Source organism: Vulpes vulpes, chromosome 15, assembly GCF_048418805.1.
Source record: "Vulpes vulpes isolate BD-2025 chromosome 15, VulVul3, whole genome shotgun sequence".
In the NCBI taxonomy this organism is placed as follows: Eukaryota; Metazoa; Chordata; class Mammalia; order Carnivora; family Canidae; genus Vulpes; species Vulpes vulpes.
The window spans coordinates 48,779,450-48,798,095 of NC_132794.1; the positions used below are offsets into that span (position 1 = coordinate 48,779,450).

An 18,646-nucleotide genomic window follows, 5' to 3' on the forward strand; every position below is an offset into this window, starting at 1 on the left:
TGATTAGTCTCTTCCAGGCCTGAAATTCCTGCGCCTGACTTCCCTTACTTCATTCCCTCTGTCTGGTGGGGAATCATGTCTCATGATCTCTACCATCTAGCCTACCCGCTCTTTCAGTCACTTTACAAAGTGTCACCTCCTTTGGGCAGTCCTCCCTCCCTGAGCACTCCAGGACCTTTTTTTCTGACCACTTTCTGCTGTGGAGCTTCTCAGGAACACCCGGTATTAGTGCTGTTTGTGGGCCGATTTTCTTTTCTGGTAGGTTGTCATTTCCTGCAGGGCACAATCCAAACACGAGTCCCAAACTCTCAGGAATCATTTGGCTCAACCCCATGTCTTTACAGGTGAAGAGACTGAGGATTAGAGCAGGCAATCAAGGACTTGATGGTCAGACTAACTACTGCAAGACTTGTATTTCCCAGGGCTCCTCTCTCTTGGCCTGAGGCTTTTGCTTTTACATCAAGCTCAGCCCTGTAGCTTTGGGGTCCCATGTAGCCCCCAGCTGCTGGTGTCTGCCCTAAGTAGGACCCGTTGGATACATGAGCTAATATATGATGCTCTAAGCTGACTGCCCAGAAAAGGGGATGGGGAAATTCAGATACACTTAGGTCACACTGCCAGGTGGGCAGGCACTAAGGAACTAAGAAAAACCAGGACACAGAGTATCTGACGTGAACAAAGTGTGAAGAAAGTGACGAGGTTCAAAACCAGCAACCTTGAAAAGTCTGAGCAGATCCCAAGTTTCGACATATAAAAACGGGTTACCTATAGGCACCAGGCTGATCAACTGTGTTAAACTTGGCCGTACCAGAGGCTTTCCCAGAGCTACGAGTCCTGGAGAGTTTGTGGTGTTATCCGCAATAACAAGAATTCAAAGGACCAAGAGGCCACAGGAAGACTACAGAAGAGCATCGCCACAGTTTTGAGCCAAAAGCCCACTGCACAGGCATCCTGTGTGTTAGAAAGGGTTTTTGTCCCTGGCTCCACCTTGTTCTCCTTCTCCTGTGTTCTCAGAAAGGGCTGCCACTTCCAGGGGTGACTGCTCTAAGCCATCAAGTAAAAAACAGACATCTAGGATTTCAAGCAGCGGGGCAGAGGGATTGGTGGGGAGGATGGGAGACCCAATGTTTGCTTGTCCCTGTCTGCTGAAGGCCATGGCATTTCCTCGTCCAAGTGGCTCCTGGACACACTTGCCCAGCCTCAGATCAGGGAGCTGACTGCATGCAAGGGTATATGTGGACAGTATCTTTTTTCTTCCGTTGCTTAGGCTAGAAAAAAAAACTTTTATTAACATCATAGCAAAAAATGTAGTTTGTGTTAAGAGGAAAAGAAAATCTTCAGGATGATGAAAAGTCCCTCAAAATACTTAAGCACCATCTTCTCAAAGATGAACTTAAGGATGACCAAAAACAAACAAACAAGGTAGTCACTCAAGGATAGGCTTTCCGAAATTCCAGCTGCAAATGTTGTCTCTCCTGGTAGTCATCCATGCATTGTCTAGGTTTGACTCGTGCTTGGAACAATGGAAAAGGCATTAATTATTTTAGTAGCATAGTGGTCCTCCTACTCATGAAGGATTCGTTCCAAGTGCCTTGGTGGATGCCTGAGCCCTCTACGCACAATATTTTTTCCTATACATACACACCTATGATAGGGTTTAATTGATAAATTAGGCACAGTAAGAGATTAACAAAAATAACTAATAAGATAGAACAATTAAAATATACCATCATAAAAATTATGTAATGTGGTCTTTCTCTTTCTCTCAAAGTATCTTGCTCTACTGTACTCACCCTTCTTGTGGTGATGTGAGACGATAAAATGCCTATGTGACAAGATGAGGTGAGGAAAATGACATAAGCATTGTGATGTAGCATTAGCTACTACTGACCTTCTGACCATATGTCAAAAGGAGAATCATCTACTTCTGGACTGCGGTTGATGGTAGGTAAGTGAAACCATGGAAGTAGAAGAGCGGATAAGGGACGACTACTGTATACCTGACTTTGTAGGATTTGTTATGTGCTGATGTCTTTGTATGAATAAATCTATTTCATCCTAGGTACCTTATGGGGTTGGTACTATTTTTATCCCCATTTTACAAATGAAAAAAACTAAGGTTCACATAGATTAAGTGGTTTATTAGAACCTAAATGTCTTACTCGTCCTGTGAGAACACTACCTGCCCTAAATCATAGCTTGAGAGGCTATCAGCCTGCAACAGAAGCGTTTACAGGAATGAATTCTGTGAATCATAACAAACATACAGATCTCAGACTTTTTAGTAGGTATTCAATAACTACATCAGCACTCTAAAAAGTAATATGGCACATATAATTCGGGGTATTTTATGAGCACTATTTTTCAATACTCAAGCCAAAATCTAGAGAAATGGCTTGTGTGATGATGAAATTTTTAGAAATGTTTGTGCATACATTGGCATCTGTGCATAGTTTGAAAGTTCAATTCATTGATATGGAGTAGGATATTTTTTAAAAGAGCATTTAACTATCTCAAACAGTCATTTTATTCTTTTGAGCATTCGTTACTAAGGTTTTAAGTCATACAGATGTGAAAGAAATATATAAGGTACAACTTTTGAGTTCAGTGGAGAAGCAGTTATATTTCCTTATTTTAAAATCCAGGGCTAAGAGTTTAAATACACTTCATTTTAAAGTGTTGGAAAGCTTTACAGAATGTACTTTTTACTTCTAGTACTTGATCCACTATTTCACTAGTAGAGTGAATGAAAAGAAAGGGTTAGTCCTTCAACTGATTTGTGTTGAATCTAGAAATGATGTTTTTTTTTTTTTTTTTTTTTTTTAGAAATGATGTTTTAAAGCACTGTCCTTTGTATATCCTTGTGTTTAATACCAAGAAATGCAAGTGGGAGAAGAATCGAACATTTGTTATCATTAAAGTCTTAGAAAATGGTCAAGAATATATAATTATTTCTTAGCAAGTAAGCACCACCACCACCACCACTACCCCTTCTGGACACCACCGAACAATAGATTATTATGAAACCACACTGTACAGTTTATAAGGCATTTTTAGAAAAGATTTTATTTATTTATTCATGACAGACAGAGAGAGAGAGAGGCAGAGACACAGGCAGAGGGAGAAGCAGGCTCCACAGGAAGAGCCCGATGTAGGACTCAATCCTGTGACTCTGGGATCACACCATGAGCCGAAGGCGGATGTTCAACTGCTGAGCCACCCAGGTGTCCCTATAAGGCACTTCATACACGTTTTATCACTTTGCCCTCACTGTTGTTGGAGCAGACATTTTATCCCTGCTTAGGACAAGGTAAGCAGCTAGCACTAAACCACATTAGCACAGGAAAATGACTACTTTTAACATTTTGATCTATTTCCATCTGTCGTTGTTCTGTGAAGATAATTTTTTTCTTTATAAAATTGGGATCAGAATGTTTAAATAATTTTGCATCTAGATTTTCCACCATTAGTTTTTCCTCAGGCCATCAGAAATTCTTTGAAAACAATTTTTAGTGGCTGCAGACTATTCTAAGATGAATATCTAATAACTTAGTTTGCCACTTCCTTACTCTTGGGCATTTAAATAGCTTCCCATTTCTTGCTCTTATAAATAATGTTGAGATAAATATCACAAATATCTCACTTTCTTTAAAATTTTAATCTTTGAGTTGCTGAAAAACTAAGGCCAAGCTTCACTTGCATTTTAAACTCAATGTCTTCCTTAAGTGTGAAACCTAACTTTTATTTTCATGTTTATTTTTCCCTTAGTTAAATCACAGACATGTTATGGCCATGGCTGCTTGTTCAAGTGACATCGTCTTTGAAACTGTTGTGCCTACTATGGAATCTACATTAGCCTGTGGGATCAAGAAACTGGAATTTGCTGGATAAAGCCTTTTCACAGCTCTATTTTTCCAGCTATGAATGGCATTTAAATCATGCAGGGCCGAGATGTGCTTAAGGCACAGTGGTGTCTAACCTGTGCCAGTACCAAGAGCTGCTCCACTCTGCCTTCCATGCTATTCTGGAAGGAGGCCGGAAGAAAGAGAAAGGAAAGGAAGGAGATGAAAGGGGGAGGAAGTTCAGTGGAATCCATGGCAATATGCTTCCCAATTTTTTATAGCCCCATTAATTTCTCTAGTCATTCATTTGCTCATGCAATGAAGATCTAATTAAGTGAGGACTTGTAATTTATGAACGAGACAACAGAATTTAAGTTGATCTGGGAACACTGACAAGCGTCATGATAAGGCTACAGAACACATTTCCCCAAGTGCCTTAACTATAGGACCCTTTTTAAACATCTATTAACAATCTCCCAGAATTACCTTCCACAGAACACAGGTTAAAGGAAAAAGTAAAAAGGCATTTAATGAAGCTCGACATCTGTTCTAGTTTTTTCCAATGACATTCTTCTAAACTAGTAATAAAAAGATAATTTCTTAATGTGATTAATTTATAAAATATTAAACTAGTAGGTAACATATCTTAAGGTGAAATAACAAAAGCACTGTTGTCACAAATAAAAGCTTGATGTAGATGATCACTTCCCAGTACAATCAAATATGAAGCAGAAGAGGAACCAAAGTGATCACAAATGTCATTGATATAGCTGTCTATCTAGAAAATCCAAAAGAATACTGAAAAGCTCTCAGAGTAACTTGAATCAAATGAGCAGATACAAAATGGAAATGCCTAAAAATCATTAGCTATCTCACATTCTCACAATATCCATCTAGAAAATAAAAAGGAAAAAAAATCTGATTCACAAGAGTGAAGGATTATAAAATATCTAGGAAAAACATTAATATGAGTATATAGAACCTATGTAAGTAAATCAAACACCTTTCTCAGGTCTACAAGAGGTCTGAGTTAAAGCCATGCTGTGTTCCTGCTTGGAAAGTACAAATACCAAAATACAGTGCAATTCCAATATAAACAGATCCGAATGGTATTTTCTGAGAAGAATCTAATGAAGTAATTTTGAAGTTCCTCTGAAAGAATAACAGGAAATGATGATTGACAGTATTTGCAAAATAAAGAGAAGTGAGATCAGAAGGGTCTGTGTTACCATTGAATTAAAGAATGTTTTAAAGTGACAGTCCTTAAGAGAGTATGATGTGGGCATAAGAATCTACCAACAGAGCAATATGACAGGAGAGAAAGGTTCCAAAAGATTCTAATATTTAATAAGTTAGCATATGAAGAAGCCTCATGTGGTAGCGGAAAAAGTAGGATTATTCAATAGTGCTCAAAAATAAAAAACAAAAAATGAATACTTTCAAAAGAGATTTTAAGTAGATTAAAGAGTTAACTATTTTATTTTATTTTTTAAATATTTGTTTATTTATTTGGCAGGGGGGGTGGGATGCAAATGTGGAGAGCATAGGGAGAGAGAGAATTCCAAGTAGACTCCACACTGAGTGCACAGCCTGATTAGGGGCTCGATCTCATGACCCTGTGTTCATGACCTGAGCTGAAAATAAGAGTTGGATGCTCAACCTACTGCTCCATCCAGGTGCCCTCAAAAGTTAACTATTTTAAAGATTTTTTTAAATTTAAGGATTCCGTAATATTTAAGGATTTTCTAGAGGCATAAAAGACATCATCCAAGAGGAAAGAAATATTAAGAATTGCTCACAAATATTAAATATATCTCCATGACAAAAAATTATCATGAAAATTAAAAAGGCAAACCTCAAACTGGAAAAATAATAATTATGACAAAAGACTGACAAACATTATTGAGCAAAATATTTAAACACCTACAACATAAAGACTAATATTCCAAATGAAAATTGGGACAAAGTTCACAGATAACTCACAAAGAAACAGATGACAGCTACATATTTTGTAAGTTCAACTTCACAGTAAAAGGGAAAAGAAAAGCAAATTAAAAGAAATTTTTTTCCTGCACACTTATGTTTTTAAATAATAATACATAGTTTTACTGACAGTTTGTGAAATCATGATCCTCATATTAGACTCTGTGGTAGGAATCTAATTTGGAATGACTTTTCTGAAAAGGAATATATGTATATATACATATTCAGGATAAAATATATGTTTTATTTTATATAAAATATATATATATGTATGTATATATGTAATCAGCAATATACATAAACTTGAAAAATATTTATACCTTTTGATGCAGTAATTCATACTATTCTAAGGAAAAAAAGGAGACAAAAGGTTTGCAGCCAAGAATGTCCACTGCAATATTATAGATAACAGCATAAAATTAGAAACAATGTTCCAAGCTGCAGGATAGACTAGGATACAGTCATGAAAGCTATTTCTGAAGATTACTTCATGACACAAGTTCATCATATCATATTAAATAAAAAAGGCTGTTTATTAAATTGCATTTTTTGCATAATTCCCAGTTTTGTAAGCATGACTTCTATGTCTTCATCTAGGTCATTCACTAAGAATGTGAACAGATGGAGCTTGGACCACATGTGATGGAAGGGCCACCAAAGCGAGCCTTTCTCTTCTGGGTTGAGGCTGACCTGCTTCATGATTAAAAGATTCAACTATCATGAACCTTCCTCTATAAATCGTTCCCAAATACTTCCTGGGAGAGGCTACCTAAGAATGACTCTGGGAGGTGGTTTATAAAAACCAAACCAAAACCAGATTTCTGAACTTCTCCCACAGAGATTCCAGTTCAGGAGGTCTGTGATTGAGGCCTTGAAATCTGTTTTCAGGCTCCCAGTGATTCTGACCCACAGCCAGATCCAGGAACCATGGCTTTCTAGTTCATAATTTTCCAAGGTTTTGAAAAGTATACTGAAAGTCTTTTAGAAGTAAACTTCTAGATGTGAGTTAAAGAAGAGAATTTTATAATTAAAAAAAAAAAAAAAAAAAACCAACCCAAACCTATCTCCCCTTATACTTCTACTAATCCTGTGACATTACTCCCATTCATCAGGCAGGTGATGTAGTAAGTGGACAAGAGGCCGCCTTGCAGGGTCTCTCTGCGTGACTGTTGCCACCCACACTGTACCACCTGGCCCTGGAGCCCCCAAACCCCTGCTCCGAGGCCTGCCTCTTAGGTTAAAAAGCTGCTCACTGTCTACAGGCCCCTTCCATCAACATTTCCCCATTTCCCCAGAACGCCTGTCACCAGGACACAGTACCTCCCTTCAGTAACCAGCTGCTAAGAGTTTTCTATATTTGACGCTTCACCTCCCACTCATTCCTCAACCCACCGCCACCTGGCTTCCATCACCACCACTTACTGGCATGGCTCTTGCTGAGGTCATCCTGGCTCTTGATGGCTAATCCACTGGATCCATTTCAACCTTTTCCCCAGAAGTATCTGGCCCTGTTGACCATGCCCCCTCTTTCCCTGACTTTTGTGGGGGCTACCTGATGCCTCACCTATTTAGCAAATATTTTCCCTTTTTTGATAGCAGCACCCTGAGGAGCTACCACATGGCTTGGGGGCTGTCCACCCACTGCAAGCATGGGTATTCCATTCCCCTGGCTAAGGAATTGGTTCAGGATGGGTAAACGGCCAAGGTCTAACTATTGAGACTCAAACCTAAGACTTTTGCGGAAATGGTTGGGAAGAGGTTCTCTTTTTTCCCCACTGGGGTTGCTTAGCTGGCAGAAGGTGAGTCTGGAGTCAGAGATGGCCACCTACCCACCCATGAGATGCAACTGCCTGAGAAGGAAGCCAACATGAGGAAGGCAGCAGAGCTGAGAGACAGAGACCAGATGGCACCACTGGGGGTCCTAGGCCAGGCCTCAGCCAGCACACCCTGGTCTGATCAGGGTCTGATCATGAGAAAATATACCTTTCTCCTTAAGCCTTCTTCAGTTGAGTTTCTGTTACAACCAAAAGAGCCCTATGATGGCTCTAAATCACCATCCTCCTGTGACATTACTGCACCTCTCTGGTGACTTGTCTCTGGGTCTCCACAAGCTCATCTTCCTCTCACTCCAGACCTGTATATCCAACCCCTTTTGGACTTTACACCTGAGTGCCTACTCAAACATAGGCTTAAATTTAAACTTATAACTATGCCCCCACTCTTCCTTTCTGTGTGTCCCTCATCTCAGTGGATAGCTCCACCACCCACCCAGTTATCCAAGAAACCTGGGCTTCATCATGACACTTCTTGCCCTCATTTCCTGGTCTCATTTGGGCAGCTAATTTTGGCTCATTCCTCAGAGATCAGCTTTTAGGTTGTGTCATCAGGGAGGACTCTTCCACCCAACAGACTGAAGGAATGGTCCCTCCTATGCCCCCATCCCATCCTGTGCTTCTAGGGTCACAGCTCCTGCCACCCAGAGCCCTACTGGCTTGTGGATTCTTATCCATATTCCTCATGAAACTCTAAGTTCTGGGATAGCCAGACCCTTCCCAGAAATCAATTATTATTTGAATAAACGGATGCTGGGGTATACTAGTATGATCTTATATTGCATATTACAGATAGTCCATTCTTCTGTAAAAATTAAGTATTTCAACATTTCAGAAAGATCTACAAAGGGCATGGTATTTGGCAGAGAAGACTATCATTTTCAGAGGCTCCAAGGCCAGGCTGACAGTGAGAACCACCCAACTGGGCCCACAGTGTTTTCTTAATGAGATTTTTCTTTAATGGGCAAACCAGGCTGCTTCCTGGTGAGTACCCTCGCTTCTCGTCATTTTAATAACAGAGTCTATGGCTTACCAAAGGAATGAAGTGGAGCTTTGTTCTTTAATAGAATCTATTTCCCCCTTTTTTTCCTGAAAACTGGGACATTGGCCTGCTTCAAATTTTCTGATATTCCTCATATTCTCATCACTTCTTAAAAATCACCAGACAGCTCTTTGAGCACAAGTATAAGTTCTTGCTATCTGGCCCTGCCATCTACTCCCACCCTACACCCAGGTATTTACTGGGCCATGCCTGCGCAGCCCCTGGGGGGTTTCTCAAACACTGGGCTGGGATCCACCCTCCCACCTGGCTGGGGTCCCTTTCACATCTCTGGATTGTTTGCTTTTGAGAGAAAAGGACAAAAGACGATGATACTAGCTGAGTAGTTCTGCTTCCTGGAAAGGCTACAGCAAGAGTCTGGAGCAGTGGGCCTATCACTTCCTGATTCTTTTTCTTGTTCTGCTCAAACCGGAAAAGGCCTTATTCTTGGCTGAGGCAATTTCACCTTCCCAACCTGCTTACAAGCTTCTTAATATCCCATACTGTCCATAAGCCTTGTTTCCACACTTGCATATGGAGCTCGTGTCCTCTTTCCCCCCATTTACACTATATTTAAATGATACTTAAAGTTTTATTATTTTTTAAGATTTTATTTATTTATTCATGAGAGACACAGAGAGAGGTAGAGACATAGGCAGAGGGAGAAGCAGGTGCTCGATGCGGGACTCAATCCCAGAACCCCAGGATCATGACCTGAGCCAAAGTCAGACACTCAACCACTGAGCCACCCAGACATCCCGATATTTAAAGTTTTAAAACACAATTACTTTATCAAGTATTTTATAGGAAAATATTATACTTTGATTTTACTAGCTTAATTTGAGTGTCAGGAAGAATGAACATATTTATACATTGATGAGAATATACGGGGGGGAAAATATAGGGATTGTGTGATAGCTATTTGTACTTCCCTTTCCTTTCTTCCTTCTTTTCTTTCTTTAAGATTTATTGATTTATTTTAGAGAGAAAGAAGGGAGAAAAAGGGAGGGAGAGAAATCCAACAGTGGGGAGGGACAGAGGGAGACGGAGAGTGAGTCTTAAGCAGACTCTACTCAGAGCAGAGCCTGCCACAGGGCTCGATCTCATGGCCTGAGATCACCACCTGAGCTGAAACCAACAGTCAGACACTTAACAGGTGCCCCTGTACTCCCTTTCTCCCTCAGCTATACTCCTTAGTTCCTTTTGTCCATGTGTTCTTTTGGCTTATTTCTGTGATTTTTGGTTTACCTTTTTTTTCTGGCAATCCTTTTTATTTTATATTATTGGATACAGATGCAGAAATTATCTGACTGGCACTAACTGCAGAATTATGGAAATTAAAGAAATCACAGGATGCTGAACTGTTGGAAGGCTGAATTGTTTTATATTTTGAATTGAGACAAAATTCATAAAACCTACCCTTTTAAAGGGTACACTTTTGTGGTTTTTAGTACTTTCACAAAGTCGTGCAACTAATACCTCTAGTAATTTCAGAACATTTTCATTATCCCCCAAAGAAACTCTGTACCCATTAGTAGTCCCTCTCTATTCCTTTTGCAATGTGGATATCTAGTTGTCCATCACCATTTGTGGAAAAGAATGTTCTTTCTTCCATTGAATTGTGTTAGAACTCTTGGAAAAACAAGTTTACCAGACATATGGGTTTATTTCTGTACTCTTAATTCTATTCTGTCTTTATGTCTGTTCTTATGCTACTATCACGCTGTCTGGTTTATTGTAGCTTTGTACCAAGCTTTGAAATGAGAAAGTAGAAGAACTCCAGTTTTGTTCTCTTTCAAGACAGTCTTGGCTATTCTAGATCCCTCACGTTTCCAAGGGACTATTAGAATCAGCTTGCCAGGCAGACTGGGTGGCTCAGCGGTTTAGTGCTGCCTTCAGCCCAGGGCCTGATCCTGGGGATCCAGGATGGAGTCCCACGTCGGGCTCCCTGCATGAAGCCTGCTTCTCCCTCTGCCTGTGTCTCTGCCTCTCTCTCTCTCTCTCTTTCTGTGCCTCTCATAAATAAATAAATAAATAAATAAATAAATAAATAAATAAATAAATAAAATAAAATAAAATAAAATAAAATAAAATAAAATAAAATAAAATATTTAAAAAGTATGCAGTGCATACAAAAGGCCTTGCAGACTGGCTTTAGAATGAGAGAAGTTTCCTTCCTATCAGTGCAGACTGTGTTACCAGTGACCTCTTGGTATAAACAAGAAGCCAGGTAGATGGGAATCTCTGACTATGTAAGTCACCCCGAAGCCAAGTATGAACTTCTAGTGCTCAGTGCCTAGAAACAAACAACCAAGGCACCAACCAGCTTCAGAGAAATGTGGGCAGAATCCAGAATGGCCAGCAACCTGGGCTAACTCCACTGCTTTCCAGTTTCAGGGCAGGCTCTAGAGGGTAGCTGCCTTTTTGTTTGGGGCTTTCCTCTTAGGAATTAAGTCTGTTCCTCCCAGCTCCACTCTGAAACCAAACTCCGGTCTCTGGTGGCTCACCAAGCTTCCTGTCCACCTTGATTTCCTTCTAACCTAACAGGTCCACTTTGTGCCCACTGCCTAAGGACAAAATCACTTAGGCCAGGGAAGGTCTCAAGGGCAAGTGACTTCTTGGTAAGGAGACTCCTCCCTCACCCTGAGGTTGCCCATGGCTCCAGTGCCTACCGAGAAATGGTCCATTTGGATGAAGATGCCAGGAGTCAAATCTCAATATCTTTTTTAAAAGCATGCCTAGCCATTCCACAAAGCTGCCCACAAATGATGAAAAAGGGAGAAGAGTGAGGCTATGTGAGCAGAGACGGCCACATCACATCCAGGTGGGTACAAGCAGCAACAACACTCCTTAATCACACATAGCACAGTGAAGCCCCGTGGCAAAGACAGACAGGAGGAACAGCCCAAGGGACTATGAGCATGCCACTGCTAATGTCTGCAGTGATTATAATTATGACAATGCCCGGGCGGCTCAGTCAGTTGAGTGACTGCCTTGGGCTTGGATCATGATAGAGCCCAATGTTGGGCTCCCTGCTCAGTGAGGAGCCTGCATCTCCCTCTCCCTCTGCCATCCCCCCTCCCCAGTTTGTGCATTTTCAAATAAATAAACAAAATTAAAAAATAAACAAATAAATATGACAATGCCAGCTTCTTATCCTTTATCTGTGTATTTCAAAAGGCCCACCTCCCACTCTTATACCACTTGGTCACAATACTTCATTATCCCATCTACTTAAAAACTGGTTATTACTGAGACCTTAAAGGTACTGTCATCTTTCAAGGTACCAGTTACTGTAACATTTCTATGATTTGAGTGTCTGGGGTAATATATTTAATACTTTTTTCACCTAATTAATAAGCACTAAATCAGTCAATTTAAAAATTATTTCTCGGGATCCCTGGGTGGCGCAGCGGTTTGGCGCCTGCCTTTGGCCCAGGGCACGATCCTGGAGACCCGGGATCGAATCCCACGTCGGGCTCCTGGTGGATGGAGCCTGTTTCTCCCTCTGCCTATGTCTTTGCCCCTCCCTCTCTCTCTCTCGCTCTCTGTGTGACTATCATAAATAAATAAAAATTAAAAAAAAATAAAAATAAAAATTATTTCTCTCAGTCTTCCTTCACATTCACTTCACTATCTGGAACTATATTTCAATCTAGTGTGTTTGCTTTGCTGAATTCATTCATAGTGTATCTGCACGTCTGGATTGAACACATTTCCTGTAGTGACAACTACTCTATTTGTAGGAACTATTTAGGTCACTAGGATGGAGAAAAGGAGGACGCTGCTTAATAGAAATGGCATATATCCAAATATAGATGCAGTTTTCTGAACACCTGTTGAACATCAATGATGAAGAGATCGTTACAATTTCCCAAGCCCTAGACCAAAACCTTTAATGATTAGTCACTTTAACTGACACAGGGTTTAAACCCAGGAAAATAAGTTTCCTAACGAAAGAAAGTGATTCTTCAAAGTGCCTTACTTCTGCTTTAGAAAAGGAACAGGGTTTCTTCAAAAAGCATTTTGCTTCAATGTAAATTATTTCCCAACAAAAATCACTTCAGAGGAAACTATATGATTTGAACCCTAGTAAATGCACAGTAATTGTTTGCTTTTGGAGACAGAGGAAGCCTGACAAATATTTTCAGTTGTCAAGGGAGGAGGGAATGACCCACCTAAGAAATGGAAACTAACGGACAGTAATATGACACTCCCCCTTAGTTCCACAGGGCGCCGGCTGGGGCTGCAACACAGTTAAACTTCCTATGGCCATATAAAGGCGGGGCTGTGCAAGAGCTGAAAAAAAGCGGCCTCTCTCCCGGCTCCCCCCAGCACTGTGCCGGGGGTGGCGTAGGAGGACCTACCTCAAGGGAAGGGAGCACTGGAAACACCCTCTACTGTTGACACTCATTCATTCATTCATTCATTCATTCATTCATTCATTCACTAATAAATAGTTATGCGCTCGGGGCTTAATTCTCCAACTATGACTCAATAGCCCATTCGGATCCCACACACCTCCGTCCCCATTTCTAGCCCTGGGCCTCACTCGCTCATCAAGAAGATGCTTATTATAGCCTCCCTCTTCCTCCCTCCCTTCCCCGGGTCCCCAGGCCAGGGTGACAGGACAAACCCAGTCGGAAGAGTCCTTCGCCGAGAGCAAAGAAGGAGGGCTCCGAGTACGCGGAGACAGGGATCCGGGGACCTGCCTGCCTGCGTCGGGACGGCCAGCCCCTGCTGGGCGAGGCCGCGGGCTCCCGGCGCTGGGACCCGACGACCTGAGGTCACGCGGGTGCTGGAGGGGGAAACCGCCGCGAGGGGATTCCGCACGGGGGCGGGGGTGGGGAGCGGGGCCGCAGGATGTCGGAGGGCGGCGGGAGGCTGGTGAGAGCCCACGCACGCTTGGGGAGGGCCGCCTGCACCCAGGTGGTGCGAGCAGGGTCCCGGCGGGGGCGGGGGCGGGGCCGGCTTACCTGATGAAGGTGGTCTTGCCCGTGCTGTACTGGCCCACCAGCAGGATCATGGGCTTGTTCTCGAAGTCGGCGTCCTCCAGCGCCGGCGAGTGGAACTCGTGGAAGCGGTACGCCTCCTCCAGCGGCAGCACCTTGCGCAGGTAGAGCGAGCGCAGGCCGCCGGTCACCGTCTGCACCGCGTCCGCGCCGCCCGCGCGCTCGCGCCCGCCCGCCTGCCGCCCCATCCAGCTGAACATCCTGCAGCCCGGCCGCGCTCGGCGCCCGCGCTCTCCGAGTCGGCCCCCGCGGCCAGACCCCGCGGCCAGACCCCGCTCCGGGTTCTGCCCGCCCCGGCTCGCACCGAGCAGCCCCGGCCGCACTCGCCGCCGCCCGAGCTGGCCCCGCCTCGTGCCGTCGCAGCCAATCGCTGGGCGGTACGTCACGGCAGCTCGTTCACTATTCAGAAGGCTCTCGCCCAAGTCCGTCCTCATTGGGCCGCGGCCAGCGCGGGTGGGGCGTCAGCCAATGGAGAGGCGGTTCTTAATGAATTATTGATGACGGAGCCTCTCGGCGGGGCTGGGCGGGGGAAAGGGTGTCTCCCGAGCGTGGCTCCGCCGGGTCACCCGAGGGGCCCCCTTAGGTCGCCGGGGCTCCACCCCTGTCCAGGTGGCGTCCACTTCCGGGCAAATCTGAGCTGGCAAAATGAGCCTCCGGAGGCTCCTGCTTAGTCTCCCAGGAAGTCTACTCCTCCCAGCCTTATGGGGCTGGGGACCAAAGTGCAGAAAGTTGACAGGCAGGTTCTTTCTACCTGCTGGCAGGTTGCTATTTACCTTCCTTTTATTAGTGAAGAGACCTTGACTCACCGACTGACAAGATTTGAATAAGGGGAAGGAGACTCCAATTTACTGGGGGAGGTACTTCTGCTTCGCGCTGCCTCCGCTAAATTCTGGATCGATGGAAGGAAGGCCTTTTGCCCGTATTTTTCTTTATTTGATTTAATGCAAAATTGAAGATTTAATCTCACCTTCACTATTACAACTTAATTACCACATATTGACACGCAAAGGAGTTATCATTACCTCCTAGCTCTCTCTTTTTCAGGTTAAAAGGACAGGTCTAAATAATCAATAATCGGGAGAAAATAATCAGCCACCACTTTCGGTATTCTAGTTAATAGTTTGAGAACACGTCTCAGTTGTTTTAGACCGTTTCTCAGGTGTGATCCATGAAGTCACCTGGGTAAGAATAACCTGGGATGCTTGTTAAAATGCAGATTTCGGGACGCCTGGGTGGCTCAGAGGATGAGCCTCTGCCTTTGGCTCAGGGCCTGATCCCAGGGTCAGGGGATGGAGTCCCCCACATTAGGCTCCTCACAGGAAGCCTGCTTCTCCCTCTGCTGGGTCTCTGCCTCTCTGTGTGTCTCTCATGAATAAATAAATGAATAAAATCTTAAAAAAAAAAATAAAATGCAGATTTCTGGTTGTCACCCCAAGCCCACTGAGTTAAAATATTAAGTAGCAATGGAGTCAACAAGTATTCCCCAGTGATTCTGATGTACCCTAAATTTGGGGAACTATGATGCACAACAACTTCTCTAACTTGATAGCCATGCAGATTTTGATTCAGGGGTGTGGGTTGGAACCCCAGACTACATTTCTAACAAGTTCTCAGGTGTTTCCAATGCTGTTTGACTATGGACTATACTTTCAGTGTCAGGGCTGTGGTGAAGATGGAATAGGACTTGGCAGAGAAGATCTGGGTTTGAATCCTGACTGCATAAATTAATGGCTATGTGGCCTTAAATGCAATGAGTGTCCCCTTTGCCTCAGTTTCCTTGTTTTTTTTTTTTCTTTAATTTTTATTTACTTATGATAGTCACACACACACACAGAGAGAGAGAGAGAGAGGCAGAGGGAGAAGCAGGCCCCATGCACCGGGAGCCTGACGTGGGATTCGATCCCAGGTCTCCAGGATCGCGCCCTGGGCTAAAGGCAGGCGCTAAACCGCTGCGCCACCCAGGGATCTCAGTTTCCTTGTTTGTAAAAATGGGAACTCCTTGGAAGTTGTTGTGTGGATCAAATATTTAGAGGAAGCTGTATGTAACTAGGGAAGTGAAAAGAACCCAAAGGAACATGAACTTAGATATCTGCCTCCTCACAATAAAACAAAGATTAAAATATAAAAATAAACATACCCCCCAAAAAAATAAAAAAATAAAAATAAAAATAAACATAGAGCTACTAGAAGAAGGTACAGGTGAAGATTTACAAAATTTTGAAAGGGAAAAGCTTTTCTGATCAAAACCAAAGACAGAAATTATGAAGGAAAAGGTTGACAGGTTTTTCAACAAAAGAGTAAAAGCTTTAGTGTATTTTAAAAAAATACAAATCCATGTAAACATGCTCTTTACCATATGATCCAGAAATGGTACCCCTTGATATTTATTTAAATAAGCTGAAAACTTCTGTCTGCATAAAAATTGCACATGGGGATTTATAGCAGTTTTATTCATAATTGCCAAGACTTGGAAGCAATCCTGCGTCCTTCACTAGATACATTCTGCTGTGATACAACCAGATGATAGAATATTATTCAGTGCTAAAAAGAAAGGAACTATCAAGCCATCGAAAGACACAGAGAAACCTTAAATTCATATTACTAAGTGAGAGAAGACAATCTGAAAAGGCTGCATACTGTATGATTGTAACTATATGACATTCTGGAAAAGGTAAAGCTAGAGGGAAAGTAAAAAGATCAGTGATTGCCACGGGTTATGAAAGAGGGAAGGATGAATAGGAGGAGCAAAAAGATTTATAGGGTAATGAAATAATTATGATAATGTAAAGGTGGACACATGTCATTATACATTTGTCCAAACTCGTTGAACATATAATATCAAGAGTGAACCACAATGTAAACTGTAGCATTTGGGCGATAACGTGTCAATGTAGACTAGGTTCATTGATCTTAATGAATCAATTACACTCTGGTGCAGAATATTGCTGATGCGGGATATTGATAGTGGGAGGCTATGTATTGGGAAGGTAGAGGGTACATGGAAACTCTATACTTTATGCTTCATTTTGTTGTGAATCTAAGACTGCTCTAAAACATTCTATTAAAAATAGTATAAAAATAGTATATATAAAAAATAAATCTGTAAATGAAGGTAAAAGGCAAAAGACAAATTGAGGAAAATATTGACAGACATATACAATAGATATATTTAATTAAGGATATTAGACCTTTAAAAAGCCACTAAAATTATTAAGAAAGAAATGATGCTTCATTAGAAAATAAGCAAAGGACATAAACAACTAACAAGACAAACACAGTTGGCCAATAAGCATTAAATGATGTCAACCTCCATTAATAATCAAAAAACATAAATTTAAAATGAATAGGTAACATTAAGAATGGCAGACTTTTATCTTTCTAAAATAATGCTAATGTTGGCAAGAATGTAGAAAAAGTTACCATCTCACACAATGCTAGATATGGTGTAAATTGCCACCTTAATGGAGTCCATAATTATCAAAAATCTCGAAATGCACATTCAAGATTTCTGCAACATCACATTTAATGGTGAAATTACTGAATGCTAAGATCAGGAACAAGGTAAAGATATCTATTCATCACTTGTGTTTAATGTCATACTAGAAGTTCTAACCAGTACAATAAGGCAAGAAAAAGAAAAAGTATCCAGATTCGATAGGAATAAGTAAAACTGCCTTTATTTGGAGAAGATATGACCATCTATGTAGAAAATTCTATGGAGCCCACAAAAAAAAGCTACTATGACTAATAAGTGAGTTTAGCAAGGGTGTTGGATACAATACACATATAGAAAAACCAGCTACATCTTTATATTCTAGAAATGAACAATTGGACAGTGAAATAAAAATCAATGTCATTTGCAGTAGCATAAAAAATATGAAATACTTAAGGATAAATCAGATAAAACATGGATAAAAAGTGTACAAGGTCTAAAGGTGTCTGGGTGGCTCAGTCAGTTAAGCGTCCGACTCTAGATTTCTGCTCAGGTCATGATCTTAGGGTTATGAGATTGAGCCCCCTGCTTAAGATTCTCTCTCTCCTTCTGCCTGTCCCCCTGTTCATGTGTGTGCTCTCTCTCATAAAAGGAATATGTAGGGACGCCTGGGTGGCTCAGCAGTTGAGCATCTGCCTTTGGCTCAGGGTGTGATCCCGGAGTGCTGGGATCTAGTCCTGCATTGGGCTCCCTGCATGGAGCCTGCTTCTCCCTCTCCCTGTGTCTCTGCCTCTTTCTCTGTGTCTCTCATGAATAACTAAATAAAATCTTATATTAAATTAAATTAAGTTAAATTAAATTAAATTAAAAAGAAAATGTATAAAGTCAATGAGAACCATAAAGCATTTCTGAGAGAAATAAAAAAGGTGTAAATAAATGGAGATATATACCATCTACAATGTTTATGTATCAGAAGACTCAATATTGTTAAATGTATTTTTTCTAAACTAATGTATAGTTTTAGTGCAATTCCAGCAGAATTGACAGGCTGATTCTAAAATTCACATGTAAATGCAAAAAATATAGCCAAAACAACTGAAAAAATTAACAAAGTTGGAGGACTTACACTGCCTAATTTCAAGACTTACAAAGCTATGGAAATCAAGACAGTGAGGTATTGGTATAAAGATAGATTAATTGATATAAAGATAAACTAATATATCAATGAAATAAATAGAGTTCAGAAATAGACCCACATATAGTCAATATAGTTTTTGACGAAGTGTGAGGGCAATTCAATGGATGAAGAAAAATCTTGTCAATAATGCTAGACCAATTGGATATTTATATGCAAAAGTATAAACTGTGATCCATACCTTGTACTGTATGTAAAAATTACTCAAAATGACTATAGACATATTTATGTCTATAAAACTTAAAATTATAAAACTTCTAGAAGAAAACACAATGGAAAATCTTTGGACATTATGTAAGGAAAATTTTCT

General features: G+C 41.4%; 1 protein-coding gene across 1 annotated transcript in view; it reads right to left on the reverse strand.

Moving 5' to 3' along the window:
* The window catches only part of EHD4 (EH domain containing 4), a 76,715-nt gene extending 62,696 nt beyond the window's left edge, over positions 1-14,019 (reverse strand). The window contains exon 1 of the mRNA XM_025998527.2: positions 13,673-14,019. Coding sequence (XP_025854312.1) covers positions 13,673-13,908 — 236 coding nt within the window. The 5' untranslated portion in view covers positions 13,909-14,019. The remainder of the gene's footprint in view (positions 1-13,672) is intronic.
* Between the last annotated feature and the right edge of the window lie 4,627 nt (positions 14,020-18,646).